Consider the following 27,916-nt stretch of genomic DNA (forward strand, 5'->3'; position numbering starts at 1 on the left):
GCTTTATAACATCCTAGAAAGTATTTGTCAAGCAAAGACAATTTCAGTGTTCATTCACTATCCAAGAAAACCACATGTCTTATGCAAAGCCATAAAGATGAATGAGAACCGGAAAATAAAAATAAATGCCTGTTAATAAACAAAAATAGATATCTGTAAGAAAACATGTCTTATAGAGAGCCATAACCCTCTCTAAAGAATACCATGACCTGGATGAATGATAACCTTCACAGACTTATCTAAAGAAGATTAGTCAGAACCTGAAAATAAAGATAAATGACTCTTAATAAAGAAAAATAGATATCTGTAAAAAAAATCTAAACACATTGCAATATCCATTGTTACAAACATCAAGAAAGAAGTGGAGGTTGACGTAGTGCTGAAGTCAAGCAATATCTGCAATGCAATGATATTCTGCTACATGACTGGTTTATCCTACCAGTTTATTAGGAAACTGGTTTAGCAAGCAAAATCCCTATACTACTGCAAAGGACGTATAGGAAGTTTTAGCTGTCAGGGAAGTAGTGATGCACTGGACTACTGTGTACTTTTTTACTTGCACAAATACGATCAATGTAGAACCCAAAAATAAATCTTATGTACAATTTTAAAAGTCAAGTACTGAAATATGCAACATCTGCCAGTGGTATGTCAGAGATGTACTTAAATTTAGCTTAAAACCCAATCTCATTATGGCCCTATATCCACCAATTCTGACTATATGTCACAAGGTTTCTGTTAGGCTTGCTAAGCCCAACTATGCCTCTATAAGGCCTTGTTCACACCAAATGCAGAGCAGATCCGGTCAGGTTTCTGCACACGCAGTGCAGTGGGTTGTGCCGCGTTTTTGACATGTTTTTGATGCGTTCCGGGCCATTTTTGGTTTAAAAAAAAATATATATATATTTTTTAAGTTAAACATGGGCTTTCAGGCACTTGCATGTGTTTTTGATGCGTTTTTGATGCGTTCCAGAGCAGGTAAAATAGGGCTTGCCGCAGTTTTTTCACCTGCTCTGGATCTGCACGCTGCGATGTGAACTGGAGCTCAAAATACCATAGGAATACATTGGACGCAGTTTTGATCCGGACTGCACCTTCTCTGCTCTGGATCTGCTCCGCGTTTGGTGTGAACAAGCCCTAACTCCTGACCATCCATCTATTTGAGTCGATGGAATGGATATACATGAGATGTATAATAATTTTCTCAAAGAAAACACTTGTCTTTGCCAAAAGACAATTATCCTTGTAAAGATGAACTCATTTCACCCGTTGATTTATTTCTGAAAAGTCTTGTAAATAGATTAATTGCCTATGAGAAAGTTATCTGTACAACCAGAGGGTACCCACTCAAAATTCAACAAAGCAGGGGAGTGTGGTATGGCATCTTGCGCACCTTAGACATTGCATAGGACACCACCTGTCAGCCTCAATATCATTTCTGTACAGATTAATGCACGTTCACACATGATCTTATTTACTTTTATTGCTACTTTGATAAAATATTTATGTTGAAATATAGTGGTTTTGTAGTCTCCACTTATGTAAATGCCATGCTGTGTAAACACCATTTTGTATTTGCATTGTAGTGCTTGAGTTTTACAGTCTTGGTTGGAAACTGACAGGTTTCCATAAATAAAGTTTTACAAAGCCCAATGGCAAGAGCAAAGCACTTTAACCCAAAGCAACCATTTTAGTAATAGCATGACTTACACTTGTTATTGCTCTTTGTAGAGTCATGTTGAAATAGCCCACAATTATGTTAATCAGCACTTTTCATTTGATCTGTGTTTTTACAAAGAGCCTCCAACCTGCTCTCCAGAACAATTTACCTGTGCCACTGGTGAAATCGACTGCATTCCCTTATCTTGGCGGTGTGATGGCTTTTCCGAATGTGAAGACATGAGTGATGAAGAGAAATGTCCGCTGTGTTCTCCCAACCAGTTTCAGTGTGAAAAGGGGCAATGTATTGATTCCCGAAAAAAGTGCAATGGAGAGTATGACTGTCAAGACAAGTCTGACGAACTGAACTGTGAATGTAAGGAAATGCTTTCTCTTTTAGCGCTCAATCATTTAAGTACACGTATTTACTATAGTTAGAGCTGTGAAAGTGATTTGATTGGTTCTGGTGTAGTATTACTCTGTGGTTTCAGGCAAATCAGCATGCACTTGTTTTCTTTCTTTACTGTACTGATCTTCCCCCAATGCAAAAAATCTCTGGTGCATGCAAGAGAAGAGCATTTGCAAAATAGCAAGGAAACAAGAAATTATACCTATGCGTTTATTTTCCTATATTAACTACATTAAGGTTGTGAGTTTCAAATGGGGTGGGGGGGAAGGTCTGCTTTAAAAGTTTGACCTAATAGGTTTCTACACCAAGTTGTATCCTTAGCCATTTGTGAACCAAGCACATATAGCCCTCATTACCCGAGTGACAGATACGCGTAGAAACATACGTTTTGTGAGCACTTTTTTACAAACGTACATACAGTCGTGCCTTTTTGCGGGCAAATCATGACACATTGATTTAAAAGGACAAATGCGTGTTTTACGAGCAAACATTCAGAAAATGTGCGTTTTTGAGCGTTTCCATTAAAGTCTATGTGGGCCAAGAAGCACAAAATCTATTTAAATGTTAAAATGAAGCTTATATACTTCAAATGACGGGCATTTTTGCTACAAGCGACAAATCACTGAGTATGGCCATAGAAATGAATGGGGTTTTTTGGGGGGCTTTTGTTTTTAGCATTTTCTCGAGTACAGAACACTCAGTGTGAATGAGGGCATAAGGTAAGCCTTGCAAGTGCTGCAGATAAAGCCACACTATGTGAGAATGTAGCAGCTAATGTGATTGTAGTGATAGCCAGCGTTGTGCAAGAAAGACAGCTAAATTCTGTTGGCATGCGAGAAAGGTGAACTTAGCTCATTCTGTTGGCTGTCAATACAGTCGCATACGCTGCTACTCTTATGTAGTCATGACTTTACCCCTTCTCAAGCTGACTTTTGCTACCTCCAGTAAAATGACTTGTCTAAATTGTGAGAGACAGGAGCAGCTACCACAATGCAAGCAAGCCATGGCATGTGTGTCGAGCGGCGAGTTGAATGGCTTTCAGTTATAAATCCACCTAAATAAAGTACTACTTTTGCCTAGTTTAAGTTGGAATAATTTGACACTTTGTTTATTGTTATGTATAGTTTATAGTTCTACTTGTAAAGTAATAGCCTGTTCCATATTTTTTATTGTTAATGTGATTGTCAGTCTGTTTAAAATTAACAGAACATATGTTTTCCTTTTAATTGTTGTTTAAAGAGGAATGTTCCCCACCAAATTAATGTTCCCTAAAACCGTTACTTTTAAGACACGCCAACTGTCAAAGTTGCCAGTGTGCTTCTTTCAAGCCCTCATTTTACTGGTTTCATAGCTAACGTGCAGCACCATGGCAACTGCAATCCAAATAGAGGCTAATATGGCACCCTCCTTGGCTGTAAGGGATAGGAGGGTGTAGTTCTGCTTTTAACTATGTATCCTTTAGCTACCTTTTATATTTATATTGCGTAGTGCTTACTCCTAGGTTTTTAAAGTTGGCTTCTAGGTCTGGATGAGATTTGCTCAAGCCTGGGCCCACAGAACCAGTCTGCTCCTAATTTCAGCTGTAGCAAACCTGTAAATAATTGCAATCTTTGTTCAATTTTAAAGATACTAAGCCTAGAATTTTTCATGCATTGTTCAATAACCGATAGAGGTTCAAACTAAATATAGCCATCTGCAATGTAGTCAGGTCTTGCTTTACTTTTATTACCTAATGGTAAACAAGTTGTCGGATCATACATTTTTAAATGCTAATTTGTTTTTTCTTATACTGCAGCAATTTGTCTTCTAACTCAGTTCCGATGTGACAATGGCCAGTGTGTTTTGAGCAAACAGCAGTGTGACACCTTCCTGGAGTGCAGTGACAACTCTAATAATATCATGTGCGGTGAGTGATTACTTACAGAATATCACTCTGACACCTTACACAGGCTTTTTCACTTTATGTGGCAAGATAGGTCTAAGATATTTAGTCCAGTAAGGGGGACACATGGGATCAATGGAAAATGTCTAACGGCTAAAAGTTATTTTTGCAAAAGGTAGCTTTACTTCACCATTAATCTGTTAATTTCTACCTCTTAATAAATGGCAATTCCTTCTTTCAGGGAAAGTATAGTGTATTTCTGCAAATGTATAGTTTGAGTTATTTTTGCAGTGTTAACACTAAAGCAAGCCTGTGCTTTTCCTACACAGGAGGCAACAGGTTCACTTTAACTTAACTCTCCCCAAAAGCAAAAACATAACTCCCTGTCGCTCTCCAGCCCTCCGTTCATCTTCCAGGAGTAAATGAAAGACATATGTAAGCTACGAGTCCCAGCTAACACAGCACTATGCACTTTCCATGTGACTGGCCCATTGGTTCATTGGCCCAGCACTGTCACATGGATCAAGTTACATGCTCCTCCATACCTGGAAGTACCATTATTTTCTTAAGCTACCAGAACTGAATGGAGGAAGAGGCGGAATGGTAAGTATCTGCTGGGGACGGTTTGGGGATTAAAGCAAATCCGTTTTTTTTATCCCGAATGAGCAAAACACAGATCTGCCTTAAAGTATTTTCATGTTACTTTCACATTTTACATGTTTGCTTTCCCTTATGGTTGTATTAAATGTAGATGTTTGTAACAATGAGAGGCAGAGTATGTTAGGTTTTACGATCCTGCATAACCACTGTCAAAATAAGATATCATCTTCACAGGCAACAATGTAAATCAGGAAGCAAAGTCTCTGTATGTAATCAGCAAATAAGACTACCCCAATGTACATATATAATTGATAACTGTACATAGGTTTTAAAAACATGATCACACATTAACCCCTTCGTGACTGACGACGTACAGTGTACGTCGCCAGCATCGAAATATTATTTTCATGAAACAGATTTGTATCTTGAATATTTAAAATACCTTAAAAATACTACATTTTGTATAATGGTACTAGTAATATGTGTTGTTTTTATTCCAGAAATGAGCAAGTCCTCATCAGAAGAGACACCTTCTCATACTAGTGCCATATTACCAGTGATTGGCATTATTCTTTCCGTCTTTGTATTTGGTGGGGTATATTTTGTATGCCAGCGAGTTGTATGTCAACGATACACTGGACCAAATGGACCTTTTCCACATGAATATATCAGTGGAACTCCTCATGTTCCACTTAACTTCATGACCACTCGAGGTTCTCAGCCTGGAACATACACAGGTAATTCTTGATTTTTCATGATCATAAGAATGACACCTGCCCATGTTTTCGGTTAAGTTGCAAGAATGTATTTAATCGGTGCTCCTTTTCTTCTGATAATGTCTAGGAAAATAATCTCAAGAGAAATAAAACCTTAAGGCCCCTTTCATACCATGGTGCTGCTCTAACAGTTGGGCCCCTATAACTCAAGGTATCACGTTACAAACATTGGTGGGATACAGAGCCATTCATTCTGAATATCACCTTGCCAAGAGACTTGCATTGCAGTGCATCACAATGCACGGTAATGTGCTAACATGCATTGCAGTACGATGCATTACAGAAAATTGTACATGCATCTTTTGGGGATGTATGGTACATTAGACAGTCTTCAAAGTAATTGGCTGCCTTAACATAACACTTTTCAATGTGCAGATTAATGCAGGCCAGCAAAATGGTACAGTGGATACAGGTTTCTCTTGCTTCTTTGTATGGTTTGCAGTGGTGACACATTGGCACATATTCTGGCATAGCCTTCAAGTGACACTAAACTCAGGAGTGAAATCTTAAATATGCATTCAAGTACCTTCACTATTAACAAAACTATACCTTATTTGTGCATCACTCCTCAAATCATCTCTGAATTGGTGCTGACACTGTCCTTTCTTCTGGAGGGTAGCTACTTTTGTTCTCTGTGCTCCCTGTGTGTGTTGTACAGTAGCCACCGCTTCAAGCTCACTCCTGTGATAGACTACAATTTCAATACAATTTGGTATGAGGTTGTAGTCCTTCACAGGAGCAAGCTTGGAGATGATTTGAGGATCTTCAGCTGAGTGATACACAAATAAGGTACATTTTTATAAATAGGGTACTTAAATGCATTTTAAAGATTTATCTTCTGAGTTTAGTGTTACTTTAAATATTATTGATAAGACAAACATTTTTGCCTTTAAAGCATAGTCAATATTTAGTGGTGGGTAGCCTAGGAGGGTCTAGAATCAATCAGCTCCTGACAAAGTGCTGGGGTTGTGTAGTCTGCTATGGCTATATTTATGACTTTTCGCTAGATTAATAATGTATTAAGAAATATTCTATTATGCCCTTTAAGGCAGGACATCTATATGAAAATACAGAATGGTTGCCTATCTGTATGAAGATTTGCAGTTAGTCCTTCCTCTCAATTATATTCTCCCAACACAGGGAATAACTGATTAAACAGGTCTTTTGTGGCAAACAAGCAAATCTGGTTAAAGACTCTAGTAATTATGTGCTCTGAGGGATACGGCTTGTGTAGTTCTTAAACAAATGTGTTGTGGCAGCTGGAAAGCAAAAATATAGTATCAGCTGAAACATGATCCAATAAAATTTAAAGCATTGAGTCATATGGATTACTCTGCTAAGCTTTAAGCACTTCCCGAGCCTTGGTTCCACATACAAAACTTCCATATTCATTACTGTTTTCTCATCAAAATACACCCTTTGTTTCATCTCTATAATGCTGCTTTGTTTAACCAAAAATGAGGTGACTGTTCATGCTCTTATCTTCTTTTATATTGCTTTTCTGTTGTAAAATGGTGGGTCTTCTTTAACACTACAGATGCATACAGCAGATATCACCCTTTTATTGTTAATATTAAAAAAAAAATACAAAAAAAACTGATGCAAGTAGTAAACCATCCCCTTATTTAAAGTAAGCCTTCAATGTATTTGTATTTATCGTTCCTGTTACTAAACCTCAGCAGCAATTATAAAGTACCACATCATACCTCCAATGTACCAATCAGTCTCTCCAGAGTGGTACTAGAACCACCTGAAAGATCCAAACTTCTGGATATGGGGAAAAAGTAAAACTCCCCTCCACTATCCCATAAAGAGGTGCCACATGCACTATCACCAGAGCTGAGCATTGCCACATGAGGGGAGCAGCCTAGGGCAATGCTGCTACTGCCTTTCAGAAAGTTGATATTTTCGTAGCTGCCCCAGTATTGTTTAAGCAAGGGGCACTTATACATTTTCTTTCAAGTGCACAAAATAAGTGTTGTATTGCTGTCTATATCCTTGTTGGAAAGGTTTTCCTGACTCCTTTTACTGCAACCTCCATCACTGGGTAAGACAGCAGGGTACAAGGACACAGCAGTAAAAAAAAAGACAGAAGTTCTGTTTCTTACCCACTGTATTAATAATAAATGGTTTGCCTGGAATTCTACTTTAATAGCAAATTGTAGGGATGTCCCGATGCCACTTTTTCAGGCCCAAGTACAAGTACATCCCCTCATGTACTTGCCGATACCAATTACAGATACTTTTTCTTAAAGGGACAGGTGACTTTAAATGATCCATAGTACAACTACATGTTATGTACTATGGATCATGGTTTAACAGACTTATGACCGATTCACCGGCTCATACACTACCAGTCAGAAGTTTTAGAACACCCTCATTTTTCCAGTAATTGTATTTGTAATATCTCAATGTGGTCTGTAATTAAGGTATAGGATAAATAAACAATTGGAGATATATTAGAAGTAACAAAATACAATCAAATTTTAGAACTCCTCAAAGTAGCCATCTTTTGCAGATATAACCGCTTATCACACTTATGGCAATATTTCTATAATAGAAATATATTCTTGTCAAAAAGTTCTGTGTAACACTGTTGCAGCAGTTTCCAAAGAAGTGTTGTAGGTAACTTTGCTTTCACCCTTCTGTCCAGAACAACAGATACCAGCTTGAGTGGGTCTGCAGATTATGCTTGCTGTTTCATGATTTTAAGCTTGCATTCTTGTTATTTCCTTTTAGGGTAGTTCTGAAATAGTTTTTGTGTATTGTGGGTCATTATCTTGCTGTAGGCTGAACCCCTCACAAACTAGGCACAAACCAATGGGTATTGCCTGGTACTGCAAATTCTGTGGTAGACTTTTTGCCTTAGGGTGTCGCTCTAAGCAGGTCATTGATTTAGAAAAAGCAATTGGCTTTTGTTTCTGTCACTTGACCTGTCAAACTTGCAGCTTGAAGGCTTTTCTTCACAGTTTGTAGTGATACTTGGTTACTTTGACCACTATTAAGCTGTTCTTAAAGCTGTTGTCTGTTGAGGCGCCTATCCTGCTAGTTACTGACTTTTTTTGATAGTGTAGGAAACTGTACTCACTGACACCTTTCTTTATGATTTCTCTAAGGAAAGGCCTACACTTTTACGTTTTTTTTCAGCTTTTAGTAACCTTATCATGTGTTTTCACCTTTTGTCAGTTAACTGTTTAATTTAATACAAAACACAAAAATTCCCCAGCCTCAACCTGCCAGCCAGCCTGCAACCAAACAAGTAGCCCTGTCAACAGTATGCGTTAAAATCAGAGGTTTAGTTGCACAAACTTTTGGCCAAAAATATGTAGAAGCCACACTGCCGCGTCAAGGCACCTCTGCAAAGTGTGGTCCTAACTCTATGTATCCGAGTCTCCAAGTGTGAGCATATTAATGAAGTTGATAAATTACATGCAGGTGTACCTGTAATTTATCAACTTGTCATCAAAATGACAGCCGGGAATGACTTTGTATAAGGCTCCATTTACACATTAGCGATTAATAAAAACGAATGCATTCCAATGTAGCTTGTTCACACCTGCGCAACGTCCGTGCGGCACAAAAATATGCATTGCACAAAAAAGTATTATAAGATGGGCGACTTCCACACGTTCTGGCTATAGTAGTAGCCGCAAACGTGCGGACACCGTTAGTGTGGGTGTTTTCGTACCGCGCTGAATTTCTAACCACTGTGTGTGAACATAGCCTTACACAGCATGAGAGGCTGTTAAAAATGAAGCCACTCCTGGGTAAAATGACACTTGCAGATAGACACTAGACTGAATACAATGTAACAATGTATTGTTTCATTGTATTTCTCTCCCGTTCATTGAAGGACACAGGGAACAGATCGGAGATCATGTACTGTAGGGTAATATCGCCACCTGCAGGAGAAGGACGCTAGGCACAAAACTAAATAGGAGGGTCGTCTGCCTGCGGGTCTGTTGCTAGTGGCAACTGCTGAAAAAGGCCTAGGGACGGGGGCGGTGCCTGCTGGGGTCTCCTTACCTGGGGCTCTGGTTTGGCATATATTTGCCGGGGACATGGATTGTGGGGACAAACTGACCACAGTGCCCTGTGAGGGCTGCAGCCTCTCTTCAGGGACCTCTCCCACACCCCCCCTTTGCGCAGCCTGTGCTTCTGCGCCCCTCTCCCAGTATCCCTTGGTGCCTGCGGGGTCTTTGGGGGGGTCCGCTGGAGATATGTTATCCTTGGAGGCTTTTTCCTCCACCATGGACAGTTTTGTGTCCCGTATGGAGCGCGCGCTGACGCAGCGCCCCCCCCTCCCGGTCCTTTCTGGGGATTCTGAGGAAGAGGGGGAAATTTCTGCTGCGGCCGCGCAGCCCGACCTGGGGGACTCCTCCCAGGCGGCGTCTGGTAGTGACGACGAGTCAGGGACCGCCCTTATGGTCCAGGAGCGCGAATTTGTCGCTGCCTTGGTTCGCGCTGTGCGGGAAACGCTTAAAATTGAGGAGACTCCGAGCTCTTCGGCGCTCCCGCCGGTTCCCTTTGGGACGCACAGGAGTAGGCGTTCCACTAAGGTTTTCCCTTACGTCCCCTTTTTTGATGACTTTGTCTACAAGGAGTGGAAGCGCCCGAGCAAGTCATTTTCCGTTCCCAAACGCTTCTCGGTTCATTATCCTTTTGAGGAGTCCTTCCTGTCTAAGTGGTCTACTCCCCCCGCGGTGGATCCGCCGGTTTCCCGCCTGACCAAGGCTACGGTCATGCCGGTGGTAGATTCGCCTTCCTTTCGGGATCCCACGGATAGGAAGGCGGAGGCAGTGGCGCGTACTATGTACTCGGTTTCCGGGGCTCTGTTGCGCCCCGTGTTGGCTTCGGCCCTGGTCTCCCAGACCTTGACGGAGTGGATGAAGATGCTGCGTCAGGGTCTTGCAGAGGAAAACGTGTCTCCTGCTTATGTCGACCTAACGGAACAGGTGGTGCAGGGTCTGCAATACCTGTTAATTCGGCCTTAGATGCGGCATCGTTGGTTTCCAAACTGTCTGTGTCGGCGGTGACCCTTCGGCGCCTCCTCTGGCTTAAATGCTGGTCGGCTGACCAGGCTTCCAAGAAGGCACTGACGGAGCTCCCCTTTACGGGGGAGCGTCTGTTCGGGACTACCTTGGATGAAATCATTAAGGATCTGACGGGCGGTAAGAGTACCTTCCTGCCTCAGTCAAAAAAGCCTAGGGAACAGCGGCGGAAGCCTGGTCCTTCCTTTTCCGTTCACAAGCGGCTTTTTCTGCCGCCTCCGCCCTCTGAGAAGGGCGGGAAGTTCAACAGACCGCCGCCTCGCCAGGCAGCCCAGGACCAGGGTAAGCCACCCTCGGCATTAGGGCTACCCCCATCCCGGGATTCCAGGGTGGGGGGACGTCTTCGGCTCTTTGCGGGCCGCTGGCTGTCCCGGTCTCCGACACATGGGTGCGGGAATTGTTGTCCTACAAAATAAAGTTTCTGTCGCGTCCCGAGGACAGGTTCTTCCCGTCCAACATCCGTCTCCCTCCTCAGCGCTTGGCGGACCTTCATGGAGCGGTGGCGGGTCTTTTGTCCCAAGGGGTGGTGGTTCCGGTTCCCTCCTCGGAGAGGTTCAGAGAATTTTACTCAAGCCTGTTTACGGTGCCAAAGAAGGATGGGGTTCGTCCCATCCTGGACCTCAAGCGGTTGAACGTCTTTGTGCGCGTTCGCCGGTTCCGGATGGAATCGATCCGCTCTGTGGTGGCGTGTCTTCACCAGGGGGATTTCATGGCCTCCCTAGACATCAAGGATGCCTACCTTCACGTTCCTGTTTGTACCTCCCACCAACGCTACCTTCGCTTTGCGGTGGGGGACGACCATTACCAGTTTGTCGCTCTGCCCTTCGGCACCTCGGGTGTTCACCAAGGTGTTGGCCCCGATCTTGGCCCTGTTGCGTTGTCGGGGGATCTCGGTGGTGGGGTACCTGGAGGACCTCCTGCTAAAGGCAGGGTCGCATTCCTCTCTGGTGGCAGATCTGGCGATCACCGTTTGGTTTTTGGAGGAGTTCGGCTGGCTCCTGAACTTCCAGAAGTCTTGCCTGGTACCGGACCACTCGGTTGGAGTATCTGGGGTTGATTCTAGACTCCACCTCGGCGCGGGTTTTTCTACCCCCATGGACGGCTCAGGGCCGTTGGTCATCGGAGGAATCTCGGCTTTCGATCAACGTGCTGGAACTTCCGGCGATCCGTCTCTCCCTTCTCCACTGGACGGACCGTCTTCAGGGACGGCCGGTCCGGGTTCAGTCAGACAACGCCACGGCCGTGGCTTACGTCAACCATCAGGGCGGCACACGAAGTGTGGCCGCGGCTCGGGAAGCGGAAAGAATCCTAGCTTGGGCGGAGGTGCATGTTCCGGCTCTCTCCGCCGTGTACATTCCGGGCGTGGACAATTGGCAGGCCGATTATCTCAGTCGCCAGTCAGTGGACCCGGGAGAATGGATGCTACATCCGGAGGTGTTTCACCAGCTCTACCTTCGCTGGGGGTTCCCGGACGTGGATCTCCTGGCGTCTCGCCTCAATCGGCGGGTGGCTCGGTTCGTGGCCAGGACCCAGGATCCTTGGGCGGATGCGATGGATGCCCTGGTGGCGCCGTGGGATTGCTACGGTCTGATTTACGCGTTCCCTCCACTGTATCTGTTGCTGCTTCTTCTTCGCAGTGTCGCGGTGGAAGGCGTCCCGCTCAACCTCATGGCTCTGGATTGGCCGAGGAGGGCGTGGTACGCAGATGTGGTTCAGTTAGTGGCGGACGTCCCCTGGCGCCTGCCGCTCCGTCCAGATCTTCTATCTCAGGGTCCGGTGTTCCATCCGTCTTTGACGGCGTGGCTGTTGAGAGCCGGGTGTTGAGGGATCGTGGTCTCTCGGATACGGTTATCTCTACGATGTTGCGGGCTCGCAAGCCTGTGTCACGACGGATTTACCATCGAACTTGGAAGGCTTATTTTGCCTGGTGTGAGTCGGTGGGATTTCTGCCTTGGCGGTCCTTTTTTCAACGGCCCATAGCTTCCAACGCTTTCGTTCGCACTTTTGTGCAGGGGGTTACACGTATCGTTCCCCCTGTTCACTCCCCGTTGCCGCCGTGGGATTTGAATCTGGTACTCTGTGTTGCAGGAATCTCCCTTTGAGCCTCTGCGTGACATTCCAATTCTGACTCTATCTCAAAAAGTGGCCTTTTTGGTGGCGGTCACCTCGATCCGCAGGGTTTCGGAATTGGCGGCCCTCTCTTGCTTGTCCCCGTTGCCTGTCCTGCATCGGGACAAGGTGGTTCTACGGCCTCGGCCGTCTTTCCTGCCGAAGGTAGTTTCGGCTTTCCATCTCAATGAGGACATTGTCCTGCCTTCCTTGTGTCCGAAGCCTGTCCACAGGAAGGAGAAGGCGCTGCACTGTCTGGACGTGGTCCGCGCCATCCGTGTTTATCTGAGTGCTACGGCTGCGTTTCGGGAATCGGATTCCCTGTTTGTCGTTGCAGATGGCCCTCGGAAGGGCCGGGCTGCCTCGTCGGCCACCATCTCTCGATGGATTCGCGACACGGTCTCTCAGGCGTATGCTATTAAGGGGCGTGAGCCTCCTTTTTCTGTTACGGCCCATTCTACAAGGGCTGTTGGGGCATCTTGGGCTTTTCGTCATGGTGCCTCCGTTTCTCAGGTCTGTAAGGCCGCGACTTGGTCTTCTGTTCACACCTTTGCCAAGTTTTATAAGGTGGATGTTTTGGCATCTGCGGATGCTGGTTTGGGGCGCAATATGTTGCAGGCGGACGTTTGAGGGGATTTTTTTGTTTAGTTGGGTTTGTTGTTTCTGTTGGCCCACCCCTTTTTTTTGGTACTGCTCTGTGACGTCCCTACAGTACATGATCTCCGATCTGTTCCCTGTGTCCTTCAATGAACGGGAGAGAAAATAGGATTTTGGTACTCACCGTAAAATCCTTTTCTCTCCGTTCATTGAAGGACACAGGGCCCGCCCCTCTATGTGGGTGTGTACTCCTTTACTGCTTGTTACTAAACTGGAGACTTGTCAGCAGGTGGGGGGTTTGGCCACCGGCAGGGGCCACCCCTAGGCTGTAATTGGTCTTTAGTTTTGTGCCTAGCGTCCTTCTCCTGCAGGTGGCAATATTACCCTACAGTACATGATCTCCGATCTGTTCCCTGTGTCCTTCAATGAACGGAGAGAAAAGGATTTTACGGTAAGTACCAAAATCCTATTTTTCTATGAAGTTAAATGTTTGGCCTTTGATCTATCACATATGTCATCACTGAAAACCTTACAAGTTAAAATTTGCCATGTTTTGTATAGAAACATTTTAGTGTCATTTTAAACGGGACGCATTAAAGAATAAAATGTAGCTCAGCATGCTGCTAAAAGGATTGTGCGGGATTGTAGATGGGTTGGCTTTTAAACAAAAACATAAACAATAAAATGGACTCTCTAAAGGCCATATGAACACATAGACCTAATTCAATTAGAGATTTCTTAGCAATTTTATGTTGGCTCTAAAAACTAAATATACATTAATTTCATAATGCTGCCTTCCTAATATCTCTCCAAGAAATTTTATGGAACACAAGAAATGATTACCTTTTTATATTTTTATTTACCTTTATACTTTCCATACTTCAAATCTTATATTGCTTGATATATCTTTCACGAATATTTGTTTACTTGACATGAAACAACATAATAAACGACTAATATAAATTTTTATGGAATTTTATGTATAAAGCAAGTGCAGAAAAAAAAAAACCACTTTGTACAGTGCTAGTGTCATGTGTAAATTGTTACCACAAATAGATGCATGATATAAAAGGCTGCTGATGGAGAAAGGCAAATATGTGAAATACTTGTCATCTTTCCAGGTATACAATGTGGAAAGCAAATGATCAGCTCCATGAGTATCATAGGAGGTGGAAGTAGCGGTGCTCCTCTATATGACCGAAATCATGTGACTGGGGCCTCTTCCAGCAGCTCATCCAGTACTAAGGCTACGCTCTATCCTCAGGTAAAAAGTTGACTCTACTATAGACTTTCTGTAAGCATATAATCCTACTGCTATAATTCACATATTAACATTATTTGTTTACATTTGTCAATTCATTGTTTTTTATTAAAATGACTGCATACGGCACCACTTTCATATTTAATAGCTATATAATGTATAACCAAAGCAAGCTCAGAAATACAAAAAAAAGAATAACTGTGCACCTGTTGCTGCTTTAGGATGTCATAGCTGAGCATGTCTGAGCCTAGACAATAGTTCAGCTTATGTGATGCAGTAAGAGTGGATCACTCTTATATTGTGTAGGCTGAACTATCAGTGTCAAGATGGGAGAGTATACAGATCTGCTTCTCAGTGCAGATGCTGTAGCTAAAATGCTGAAGCTATACATAACAAATTTAGTGTTCAAGTTACTAACTTTAAAACAATATTCTCTGCGGAGTTTTCCACAACTATGCTAGATTTTATGAACAAAATTGCTACCATTATAGCAGACTCAGAAAGCGGGGGCCGTATGTGTACCTCTACCCCACCCTGAGTCTGTGTTGGACATTTTCGTGCAACCTCGGAACCTTCTGCTGTAGTTGGACTGTGGGATAAAGATTCTAAAAAATCTGTTCTGGACAAGAAGGGATGGGCCTCAGCCTGCTGATATAGCTACAAAGTTTAAAGATATCTTATACGATCCTATTGACACAGTTGACAAATATCCATTTGAGGAGGCTTTTATTAAAAAGTGGGTTGCCCCCACAGTAGATCCACCTATTTACCTTCTAAAAAAAACAATTAGATGCCCCAGTGTTTAAAGATCAGGTTGACAAACATCTAGAGGCACTTTCCAAATCTTTATTCTTTTGAGCCAGTCCTGCTATGCAACCGGCCACTACTGTCATGTCAAAATGTCAGACATTGGGGCAATGGACTAAGAATGTGTCCAAAGAACCAGAAACTATCCTTTGACCATTCCGTTTTGAAGTGCTTGGAGGTTATGCCTGCTGCATTACATTATTGTGTTGACGGAGTAAATAATATTGTCCGTTTTTAATTTCTCGTATGTGTCCGGTGTGTTAACGTGCAGAGAATTATTTGGCTAAAATGTTGGTCTGTGGAACATAAGAGGGGGTCAGAAGGGTAATACAGCCCTTCATGGAGGTTGCAGATACCAAAGCAGCACAAAGGCGGAGATGTGCCACCGAACCTCAAAATACAACAAATACACTGATCAGCTATAGCATTATGACCCCCCATCTAATATTAAGTAGGTCCCCCTTTTGCTGCCAAAACAGCCCGAACTCATCGAGACATGGACTCCACGAAACTCCTGAAGGTATACTTTGGTAGCTGGCACCAAGCTGTCAGTAACAGATCCTTTAAGTCCTGTAAGCTGTGAGGTGGGGCCTCCATGGATCAGACTTGTTTTTCCAGCACATCCCACAGATAATCGATTGCATAGCCTTCACCAGCTTTCCTTCTTCCTATAGTGCATCCTAGTGCAATCTCTTTCCCGGGTAAGCGACATACGTGCACCAGGCTATCCATGTAATATAAAAGAAAATGTGATTAATCAGACCAGGCCACCATCTTTCATTGCTCCGTGGTCCGGTTCTAAAACTCGTGTGCCCATTGTAGGCAATTTTGGTGCTGGACACGGGTCAACATCGGCACGCTAACTGGTCTGCAGCTACACAGCCCCATAAGCGATGCACTGCTTGTTCAGACACCTTTCAGTAAGAACCAAACCTTTTCAGCAATTTGAGCTACAGTAGCTCTTCTGTTAGATTGTAGTACATGGGTCAGCCTTTGCTCCCCACGTGCATCAATAAGCCTTGGCCGCCTATGACCCTGTCCACCGGTTTTCCTTCCTTGGACCACTTTTGGTAGGTCCTGACTGGGGACATCCCACAAGAGCTGCAGTTTTGGAGTTACTATGAACCAGCCATCACAATTTGGACCATGTCAAAGTTAATCAAAACCTTATGCTTGCCAATTTATTTTTCTGCTTTCAACACATTGTCAGGTACTAAATGTTCCCTTGCTGGCCAATATATCCCACCCACTTCCAGGCGCCATTGTAATAAGGTAATCCATGTTATTCATTTGATGACTCAGTGTTTATATTGTTATGGACACACACACACACACACTCACTATGCAATATACCTTGTTTTTTGTTCACAAAACTGTGGTGTAAAAGAACCCAGTTCTTGACTACATGGGTTAGGTATATCCCCTCATGGCATCTTATTAAAAATAGCATGGGATTTGTAACCTTTTGCTATAGGAAATATCTGTCAGCTTGCCTGGTGTGCACTAATCCAACAGTTTTCCACCCTGATCCACTGCAGTTTTTGAACTCCCTGAATCTCTCAGCAATAGCCCTCTTTTTTTCATCGGTTTTCTGGGATACACAGCAAAAGGACAACCTTTAATACATTGCTGTACCACCTGTGCCAGCTGTTTTTTGTGATAATGTGGAACTAGGTGGTATTTCAAATGGCAAAGAAACCAGCTTACTGCCCTGAGATACTGATAATAACATCTAAACACTGGGGTGGCCAATAAGACAGCTGGAGAATTCCAAGGCTGTGTGAGAGCCATGAGAAATACTTCCCGATATATTAATCATGGCACATGGAAGCAGATAAAAGGCCTTCACTGTTCTTTCCTCGGGTTCTTCATGATATGTGCTGTGTGAAAACATGATCAACTCATTCTTTGCAAAATATAACTAGCACTGTAACAACTAAATGAGAAAAAGGTAAATGCATTGTACCATAAAAATCTCACCTTATGGGTGCTGATTTGTTTCTCTGGTCTAAAATCTTTTTATGCCTGGCAGCAGTGAGTGTATAAAGTCTGTTTCTGCAAATTATCTTTATGTCCTAAATGTATTTAATAGCAAAATCATGTATGTACAATAACTGGTTCTTTTTAGTAAAGCAGGACAACTGGAAAGGTTTCCTAAAAACTTAGGAGATTGCTTCTGTCGTTTAATCTTGACCACAAAAATGACTGCTAGAATAAGGCTGGTTCCTACAGACAGCACTTCAACTTCTGTTTTCCACTCAACATAGTAAAGGAGTTGACTATTACATTTGTCATTACAGATCTTGAACCCACCTCCATCGCCAGCAACAGATCGGTCATTGTACAATACAGAAGTATTTTACTCCTCAAACAGTCCTTCCACTACTAGATCTTATAGGTAAGACAACATATTACACTTTGTCTCTAAAATTCTTACAATGCAATGTGTATTCACACAATAACTCATTGGTGAGTTCACAGCATAGTAAAGGAATGAATATACACTGTAAAAAGCCCCAAGCCCTCATTTTATTTGATTTTTTTAGCATGACTTCTAGAAAATACACTTAATCCAATCCACATTGCAATGTCTGCAAACAGTACAAGATTGTATAATCTGTAAATATCCAAATGTATGGTCCGCTATACAACAAGTCTGAGTATCACTAGTGATAATTGGGCTTTATAAGGATTAAGAAATAAGCGGTGAAAGTGTTTGTGGCAGTACTCCAAACTCTGTGCAACTGATCAATGATTGTTCCCCTTCCACCAGGGAAAAGGGAATAATCCTTTGACAGCCGATGCACCAAGGCCCAGTGTGCAATAGGTTATGGGACATCAATCACAATAAAGCTAAGCTAAACTGTTGATTGTGGTATTTAGGAAGTCTATCATTTAACCCTTTCGCTGCCAAGCCCTCCGGAACATTTTTCAAATCAGCTGGCCAAGCCATTTTTGAATTTTCTGCAATTTTTTCCTATTGGTTTGATTTTCAACTGCTGCGTTGCTAGCGTTTGTAAAAGACCCCCCAAACCATATATTTTCTGAAAGCGCAGGCCCGGTAGAATAAAAAGATGGTGATACTAAATTTGTAGGCCCTGCGATAAATTCTAAGAGTTGTATTGTTGACTAAGGTCATTGCAGTGTACTAAACTGTATGACCCATTACAGTCCCCTGAATTGGGTGGCAACAAGAGTTTGGAGGTTGTAGTTATATATTTGTCTACTAGGCTTGAAGTAACTTAATTAATTGAAGTAACTTAATTTCATTGTTTACATACCTTATAAAATCCGGCAGATCTGCCAATCTTATTGACCTGGGATTGCAATGATATTGATGTTACAGGCAGAGGTTACTAAAATTGTATTTTTCAATGAACATGTTTCTGTCTGGTTGCAGGCCATACCTTATACGAGGCATTGTTCCCCCCACGACACCATGCAGCACAGATGTATGTGACAGTGACTATACTACAAGTCGGTGGAAATCTAATAAATACTATGTGGACTTAAATTCTGATTCAGATCCATACCCACCTCCTCCGACTCCACGGAGTCAATATATGTCCGCTGAAGAAAGCTGTCCTCCTTCCCCAACCACAGAAAGAAGCTACTTTCACCTCTACCCACCTCCACCCTCACCATGTACGGACTCCTCATGACCATAAGCCGAAGAAACCTGGCCCTATTAATTGTAAATATTTTAAAACTGAACAAAAGAACAAATATATAAATATATATTTTATGATCTTAAATATAATTCAGATTGATGTTTTTATAAGGAAAAAAGAAAAAAAATACATGCAAGAAAAAAAAATTAAATGTGAATACAGACGGGTTTGGGAGGGATTGTGAAAATTGTACAGTGGAAAAAATATTTATAATTTTTTTTTTTTATTATTTAAATACCACGTGCCATGTTTCTAATATGTCCCACAACATGTTCTTTGCAGAAGACTTAAAACAATACTTCTCTTTTCTTTTCTACTTGGTGCTAAGCTGGAAAACAAACTGAACTAACATTATGAAGACGTTTGCCTTTCTGTATGCCTTCATGTAGGAAGGCTGTATTTAAATCCAATTTTATTTTTCTTGGACAGTTCTGTTACCCTGCTTAGATACAAACAACCACACATACATTCTAAATCTACCACATACAGCTTGTTGAGATGAGTGACCCACTTCCAGAGAATAGGCTTCCTTCATTTGCTGCTCAGACAGAAGTGGACTATAAAGTGCAGCCAGGTCTATCCATCAGCCCCCACTGCTCCTATCAACATTCTCATCTGTTTTCGTACTCTGTTTTGGCAGAAGTGCTACAAGTTGCTAGTATAGGTAAAATCCCATCTGGGAGACAAATGCCAATCCAACAATCGCTTCACTGCCACCCCAAAAAAAGTCTTGTGATAATTTTAGATTGTACAGTGTGCTCAATCTGAAAATATAACAGTGAAGATGGTGTCTCTTTTTATATACACTCACCAGCCACTTTATTAGGTATACCTTGCTATTACCGGGTTGGACCCCCTTTTGCCTTCAGAACCACCTTAATTCTTGGCATAGATTCAAGAAGGTGTTGGAAACATTCCTCAGAGATTTTGGTCTATATTGACATGATAGCATCCCACAGTTGGTACAGATTTCTTGGCTGCACATCCATGATGCAAATATGTCGTTCCACCGCATCCCAAAGATGCGCTATTGGATTGAGATCTGGTGACTTTGGAAGCCATTGGAGTACAGTGAACTAATTTTCATGTTCAAGAAACCACTTTGAGATTATGTGAGCTTTATGACATGGTGCTTTATTCTGCTGGAAGTAGCCATCAGAAGATGCGTACACTGTAGTCATAAAGGGATGGACATGGTCAGCAACAATACTCAGGTAGGCCGTGGCGTTTAAACGATGCTCATTGGTACTAAGGGGCCCAAAGCGTGCCTAGAAAATATCCCCCACACCATTACACCACCACCAGCCTGAACCATTGATACAAGGCAGGATGGATCCATGCTTTCATGTTGTTTACGCCAAATTCTGTCCCTACCATCTGAATATCGCAGCTTAAATTGAGACTCAACAGACCAGGCAATTTTTTTCCAATCTTCTATTGTCCGATTTTGGTGAGCCTGTGCAAATTTGTAGCCTCCGTTTCCTGTTCTTAGCAGGCAGGAGTGGCACCAGGTGTGGTCTTCTGCTTCAAGGTTCGACGTGTTGTGCGTTCAGAGATGGTATTCTGCATACCTTGGTTGTAACGAGTGGTTATTTGAGTTACTGTTGCCTTTCTATCATCTCGAACCAGTCTGCCCATTGACCTCTGACATCAACAAGGCATTTTCATCCACACAACTGCCGCTCACTGGATATTTTCTCTTTTCAGACCATTCTCTCTAAACCCTAGAGATGGTTGCAGGTGAAAATCCCAGTAGATCAGCAGTTTTTAAAATACTCGTCTGGCCTTTCTTCCCCATTCTGATGCTTGGTTTGAACTTCAGCAAGTCGTCTTCACCACGTCTAGATGCCTAAATGCATTGAGTTGATGCCCTGTGATTGGCTGATTAGCAATTTGTGTTACCAAGCAATTGAACAGGTGTACCTAATAAAGTGGACAGTGAGTGAAAACACACACACACAAACATATATATATATATATATGTGTGTGTGTGTGTGTATGTGTAATATATAAATATATATACACACGCACGCGAATATGAAGCCACCTTCCTTCCTGGTGTTTTGGTGGTGGTCAGATGCACAATAAAGGGTTAGTCAACTAAAAAGTGATGTTAGATATGAATGGAGTCTGGTGGGCTCCTTCAGCCCCTGACTTCTAAGTTTTGCATATTCCAACAGAAAATTTGCCATAACCCAAATTGCTGACCTTGGCCCTGTCCATTTGGGAGTTTTGGGTGTTCCCTTCCAAGTTTTTATTATTCCAGTACCTCATGTTGCATTCTCCATAATATTAGGTAAATAAAAAATCCAGCAGGTGTGCAGAGATCTCACCAATAGAATCTCTGAGAAATATAAGAAACTTGCCAGGTGGTTTAACTCTTTTACCAAAGACTAAAATATTAGTTTTCAGTGGACTGATCCTTTAGGATCCTAATACAAGATGCTACCACTTGACACTCTTGTTACTGACACACAATGCTGTCACTCACAAATTAAAAATGCTACTGTAATATGTTTGCAATCTTTCAATTGTTTTGTGAGCCTGCCAGTGTATGTCTATTTTACAATGAATGTCTGTTTTATAGCACTTCTTTAAATATGTATTTCCAGTGTATTATTGACCTTAAATGTAAAAATCACTTAGAGGACAGTGTACTTGAAACTGGTGTTGTGTAACTGTTACAACAGAGTTTATAGATGGTACCCGCTGAATTGACCATTTCAACCTCAGATTTCAGTTATTTTTTTGATAACGACACCATGGTAACAGCATTATGAGAATTAATGCTATACAAGTTATTGTTTAGGTGCCGGCCATACCCAATACATTTTGGGTATGCTGTCATGGTGCCTCTGGCTTACTCCCTTTGCATTGGTGTGTACATACATTTTAAAAACAAAACAAATATTGCCTGTTAGACTAAAAGTGACCAAGTATGTCCTGGAATTGTGCCCTAATTGTTCAGAAATACCATGTCTAAACAGTGTTCTATATCTGGATTTTTTTTCAAAGTGATTGTAAAGTCAAATTGAATAATTTAGTAATGAGGGTTTTCCCATTTATAATAAGATATTGTGTATGCCTAGCGAAAGTTAAAGAACAACTATTCAGCTAACTTTGTATGTGTGTATGTGTGTATATATGTGTGTGTGTGTGTGTGTGTGTGTGTGTGTGTGTGTGTGTATATATATATATACATTTTAGGACATATTTTTCTTTGAAAAAGCACTTGTTATGTAGATGTTAGTTATGCCCCTAACAGTCATACTCATGGCACAGACACAGCACAACTTCTATTGACTCCTGGTTTTTAATGGGGTAGGCACACACGGCAACGTATTCTGGTTGTCTACAACCCAAGTACTTTGGTGGAAAAGAAAAATCTGAATTAATTGTGCAACAACATCTGTAATATGTCGGCACCATACATATACAGATTGATAAATCAGGAGTAAATATAAAGGAGAAGTGAGTTGTATGCAAACTTTGTCACATCTGCAGCAAGAGAAGTGCTAGGTCATGCAGCAGGGTCTGCTGACTACTAAAACAATTCTGTGATTGAGATTACAATTTGGGTGATGGTGCACTCCTTTTCAGAGAGAACGGGGTCATTTGCCCATCAAACAACTAACACAAATTTATTTGCTGCTTTAAAATTGATCAACTCTTTTCATTACTCCACAGACATATTTTAAACTCTGATTTATGAAAATGTTCTACACTTATGCATGATTTGGTTTCTAGGAGAGTTGGAGAAATGGGCTAAATTTAAATTCCAAAAAAAACCCATGTACATCAACTATGTATTAATTATCCAAAGACATTGAATTATTAGAAATAATTTCCATCCCTATAAAGTGCATCTGGTCCAGCAACTGCATGTTGATGGCACAGACAGGCATGTGCAGTATTGCAAGTGGTTCTTACAACAGTGGGAATTCATAATGTTTTACACTTATGAAGCCTCCTTTCATCTCAGTGGTTGTGTCAACTGGCACAATGCAAGTCTATAAGCAACCCAAACTGGATGGCTGAAGAACAGGATGAGAGTTCTATAAGTGATCCATGAACTATGGTGTGGGTGGGGATTTATGCTGACAGATTAATTGGGGCATATATTTTTTTATAGGAATGTAAGGGGGGGGACCTCCTATATGTTAAAATCTCTGGATGGTATTCCTTTAACAAGATCAAATGTGATTTCAGCAACACAGTGTCCCAGCATGCTTTGATATCGCTGTGAGAAATGTTTTAAATACAACCGGGTGGATTGGAAAGCGATGTCAGGTCGAATAACCTCCTAGGTCTCCAGACCTAACACCACTTTTATTCTTTGGGGGTCAATTCAATTTAATAGTTTATCGGGATTGCACGAGAACAATTGTTCTTGTGCTTCGGGTTGTGGGCGAGCCCTCATTGCCCTCCACTGTATGTGAGAATGTCAAAGTGCTTGCCATCAGCTAGAGCACCTTTGTAAAGACGCTTCAGGGGACTAATTGCACAGTGTGGAGGAAGTCTGCTAGATAAAAAGTATTTAACCCTTGCAATGTGGGGAGGCTCCCCTGGAAGGGTATTCTTTCCCCAGGGTGCAGCTGAAAAACTATTTAAGCGGTAACTTGCACCTGTTTCAGAAGACTACTGTTTTGGGCAGCTTGATGTCTCATATTGGGTGAGGTACCATGTAGGTCATGGTCTTGTTTCCTGGAAATTAAAGTAATTTCCAATTTTTATAGACCTTTCATGTCCTCCTACAGCCCCCTTGCAAAAAGTAATGGGACTCTCATCCTGTTCTTATATACTTTACTTGATGGATTGAAGCAGAGACCCATAATAAAATTGTATTTATGCTGCAATGCTAACTTTTTCTAGAAAATGGTGGTGCAGCTTGTATCTGGAATTAATGCTCGCACTAGCATTAATATGGTGATGTTCCAAAGAGGGGCCCCTCTTTATTCCTACAAGAAAAGGAAATGAGCGAGTAGTAGACTTTCTGTTGATTTGGAAACCTATTTCTGCAAATGTATGTGGTATTGCTGACTGAAGGCCTTTCATTTTATACTTCTCTCTTATTTGTCTATAATTTCAGTATATTGCTCCTTTGGCACTTAGCATTTCAGAACATTTTCGAAGTGTAAATGTAAAAACTCAGGTATAGGTTTTTCCCTCATCAAAAAAAGTGAATTGGCTTACAGATCAAGATGTATGCCCCCGGCTCATAGATATGCAGCAACTTTCTTTCACAGTCGTTCATTTCTATGGGCAGGGCAGTGCACATGTACAGAGTAGGCACCCTGCACCATTTTCAATCAAAAGGCTGCCTGGCAGTGAATGAGGGAAAGCATTTAATGTCTCTAAGGCAATAAACTTTTAAAATGAGGTGGAAGCAATTCCTGATTTTAAATACTATACAGTCGCACTTTAAAATAGTGCTCACGGAAAAATGAAGGCATAGTACAGATTTTAATTTTCAATGAAATTACTACCAGTGTGCCTTTTAATATATAGCACCTGTTAATAAAGACTGACTTTGTAGCTCTTGTTTATTCTCCATCACAAAGGTGGAATGTGTCCAGCAGTTTAACTGCTGATAAAGAAAACTGTGCACAATGCATGTTAATATTATAAATGATTTTGGTAAATAAAAAAATAAGTAATTACGGTTTAAAAAAGATGCACCATAAAGAGTTATTTTCATGGTATTTCAAGTTGTTTCTTTTTCTTCCTTTCTTCGTCTATGCTATGATTTTTTTTTAACCTAAAATAGCCTAAATGAAAAGTTTTAAAGGAGAACTATGGGGTCAGTGCTTTTCCCCATAGTTCTCCTATGGGTCACGGGAGGACACAAACTAGCATCCTCCCGTGACCCAAAGCTCAGTATACCGCGAGCTACAGCATACTGTGTACTGAGACCGCCGCAGCCGGCGACGGATCCCGACATTACTGTTGAGATCCACCCAGCTGCGTGATTGACAGCTGGCTCTGCCTATCCAGAGGCACAGCAAGCTGTACCCACCCCTCCATTCCGCAAGTCAGCGCTGGAGGATCGGACAGGGGAGGGGTGGAAGACATGAGTGACAGTCACGGCTCTGCAGGGACCGGATCGAGAAGTGAGCAAGCGACTGTACTCACTTCCTGGTCTATTGAGCCGTGTGACAGTTTCATTGTCACACATCGGCTCAAACTATGAGGCTGAGTTATTTTCACTCGCCTCATAGTTCTTTAAGTATTCTTGTCTGTGAAATTGTTCAATTCTTCCAGGTCATGCTATAGTGGTAGTTAATTGCATTCAACTGGACTGGTTCTGTTATGTGACATTTCACCACCTATCAAAGTTCTTCCTTCGTTCTAATGAGTATTGGGAACATACAGTACCTTGGATTTTATAGCCACATGTGCAACTCACATTAATCTATTCACCATGGTTTTATGGCAGATGTTGATTAAGAAGATGATACGGTAGTTGCAAATGTCGGTGAAAAAGTAATATATTCTATTCCTGTCACCATGGTTACTTTAAAGTCTGTTACATGTGATAACTGAGTTCCATGGCTGGGGATGTGCATTAGAAAAACAGTATCTCCAGTTGTAACCAGCCTGTACATGAAGTAGTGCAGAGGAGAGCCTTCTACTCGTTCAGGGGAACAACACAGAATTATTGGTTCAGGTATGTAGAAAATACCTGGGTCAAAAAAAAAATATCTGAAGTACAAGCTTTTACAGACTTTTATATACCTTTTTACAGACCTACTAGCTTTTTCGACTTCCAGCACCCACTGAAATACAAACTAGGGGTAAGATGGTAACAAAGATAAGAGTCAAAAAACAAGTGCTTTGCAAGTCTGTTGCTACCCAGATGGGGCTTTCTTTAAAACTACAAGCTCAAGCAAAAACACAGGCCTGTCCAGCAGAGAGAAGCAGAACACCCAAATTAATATAGGTATCGCGTATGTGGCTTGAGTGTTGGAATACCTGGAAAGGTTGTTTAATAACGTACTGAGATAGAAGCATGTACAATAGTCCAAAACACAAGCCAAGTAACCTGGCATATGTGTAATGAGGAATAAAAAGACCTCTACATTGGGGGAGACAAAACTAAAGCATAACAAATGGTTAGCCCAGCTTAGGAGGGCAAGCTCTGAAGGTCATGAGTCAGCAGTCTACCTACAACTTGAGGAAAAGAAGCATACAAAGCTGGCTATCAACATAAAAGTGGCTATCTATACAGGTGAAACTCGAATAATTAGAATATCGTGCAAAGGTTCATTTATTTCACTAATGCAACTTAATATACTAAACTAATATATGACAGCTCATGAAAACCCCAAATCCACAAATTAGAATATTACATGCAATCAATAAAACAAGGATTGTACATAGAACAATATCGGACCCCTGAAAAGTATAAGCATGCATATGTACTCAGTACTTGGTTTGGGCCCCTTTTGCAGCAATTACTGCCTCAATGCGGCGTGGCATGGAAGCTATCAGCCTGTGGCACTGCTGAGGTGTTATGGAAGACCAGGATGCTTCAATAGCGGCCTTCAGCTCTTCTGCATTGTTCGATCTCGTGTCCCTCATCTTTCTCTTGGCAATGCCCCGTAGATTCCCTATGGGGTTCAGGTCAGGCGAGTTTGCTGGCCAATCAAGCACAGTAATCCCACGGTCATTGAACCAGGTTTTGGTGCTTTTGGCAGTGTGGGCAGGTGCCAAGTCCTGCTGGAAAATGAAGTTGGCATCCCCATAGAGCACGTCTGCTGAAGTGCTCCAAAATCTCCTGGTAGACGGCTGCGTTGACCCTGGACTTAATGAAGCACAGTGGACCAACACCAGCAGATGACATAGCTCCCCAAATCAACACAGACTGTGGAGACTTCACACTGGACTTCAAGCATCTTGCAGTGTGTGCCTCTCCATTCCTCCATACTTTGGGTCCTTGGTTCCCAAATGAGATGCAAAATTTGCTCTCATCAGAAAAGAGGACTTTGGACCACTGAGCAACAGACCAGGTCTGTTTTTCTTTAGCCCAGTCTTTCCCATGATTGTGATTCCTACTGAACCAGACTGAGAGACCATTTAAAGGCCCATTGAACCATTTGCAGGTGTTATGGCTTAATTAGCTGATTAGAGTGGGACACTTTGAGCCTAGAATATTGCACCTTTTCACAATATTCTAATTTTCTGAGATTGTGGATCTGGGTTTTCATGAGCTGTAAGCCATAATCATCACAATTATGACAAATCACTGCTTGAATTATCTTGCTTTGCATGTAATGAGTCTATCTCATATATTAGTTTCACCTTTTAAGTTGCATTAGTGAAATAAATGAACTTTTGCACGATATTCTAATTATTCGAGTTTCACCTGTAAATCTGAACAACCACCCCTAAACAAGAGTGGGAAACTTTGACACCACCTGTCATGCCATGTTAACATTATCACCCCAGTGCTTTGACCATTCACACTCTCATCCTTATAACTGGAACAAGTAAGGCCCATTTCACACTACCATTCCGATTGGGTCCGCCTGTCAGTTTTTCAGGAGGACCTGATCAGATGCCCTATGCAAGACTATGGGCAGCTGTCTGTAAACCGACCAGCGTCTTTACACCCGGTTACCCCTGCCTCCAGCCAGGTCCGAAAAGACAGACTGAGCAGAGATCCGTTTGACCGGATCGTGCCAGGTCAAAGGTACATGTCCGTTTACATCTGATTCCCCTTAGACACACATGGGTTCCAGTAATTGCAGTAAAAACTATGGACACTAATATTCACAACTGTGTGTACTGCTCTGTATTGCTGCCACCAGGAGATGATCCATGCACAGATCCTCTCCTGATCAGCCCAAGGGGCCTAACACCTTCCCTAGAGTTCATGGCACTAGGGTGATTGGGTTAGAACAGGGTGTTTTCACAAACTTTCAACCCCATCATGTGTTTGGACAATAAACATCTGCCTTGACACATTTCAGGCTGCCAAACTGAAAGCTGGAACAGATGCTTCTCTGTTCCAGTCTGAAATTCTTTAGGCTGGGTTCACACCTGAGCGTATTTTTTCAGCTCGTTTTTTTCGGGGGGGGGGGGTGCCAGTTTT

General features: G+C 42.1%; 1 protein-coding gene across 1 annotated transcript in view; it reads left to right on the plus strand.

The window, feature by feature from the left end:
- LRP5 (LDL receptor related protein 5) overlaps positions 1–19,373 on the plus strand; it is a 153,209-nt gene extending 133,836 nt beyond the window's left edge. The window contains exons 18-23 of the mRNA XM_018552882.1: positions 1,799–2,035; positions 3,864–3,974; positions 5,051–5,287; positions 14,205–14,347; positions 17,452–17,549; positions 18,552–19,373. Coding sequence (XP_018408384.1) covers positions 1,799–2,035; positions 3,864–3,974; positions 5,051–5,287; positions 14,205–14,347; positions 17,452–17,549; positions 18,552–18,813 — 1,088 coding nt within the window. The 3' untranslated portion in view covers positions 18,814–19,373. The remainder of the gene's footprint in view (positions 1–1,798; positions 2,036–3,863; positions 3,975–5,050; positions 5,288–14,204; positions 14,348–17,451; positions 17,550–18,551) is intronic.
- Positions 19,374–27,916: the final 8,543 nt, after the last annotated feature.

Source organism: Nanorana parkeri, unplaced genomic scaffold (genome assembly GCF_000935625.1).
Source record: "Nanorana parkeri isolate BGI_ZX_2015 unplaced genomic scaffold, ASM93562v1 scaffold99, whole genome shotgun sequence".
Taxonomy (NCBI): domain Eukaryota; kingdom Metazoa; phylum Chordata; class Amphibia; order Anura; family Dicroglossidae; genus Nanorana; species Nanorana parkeri.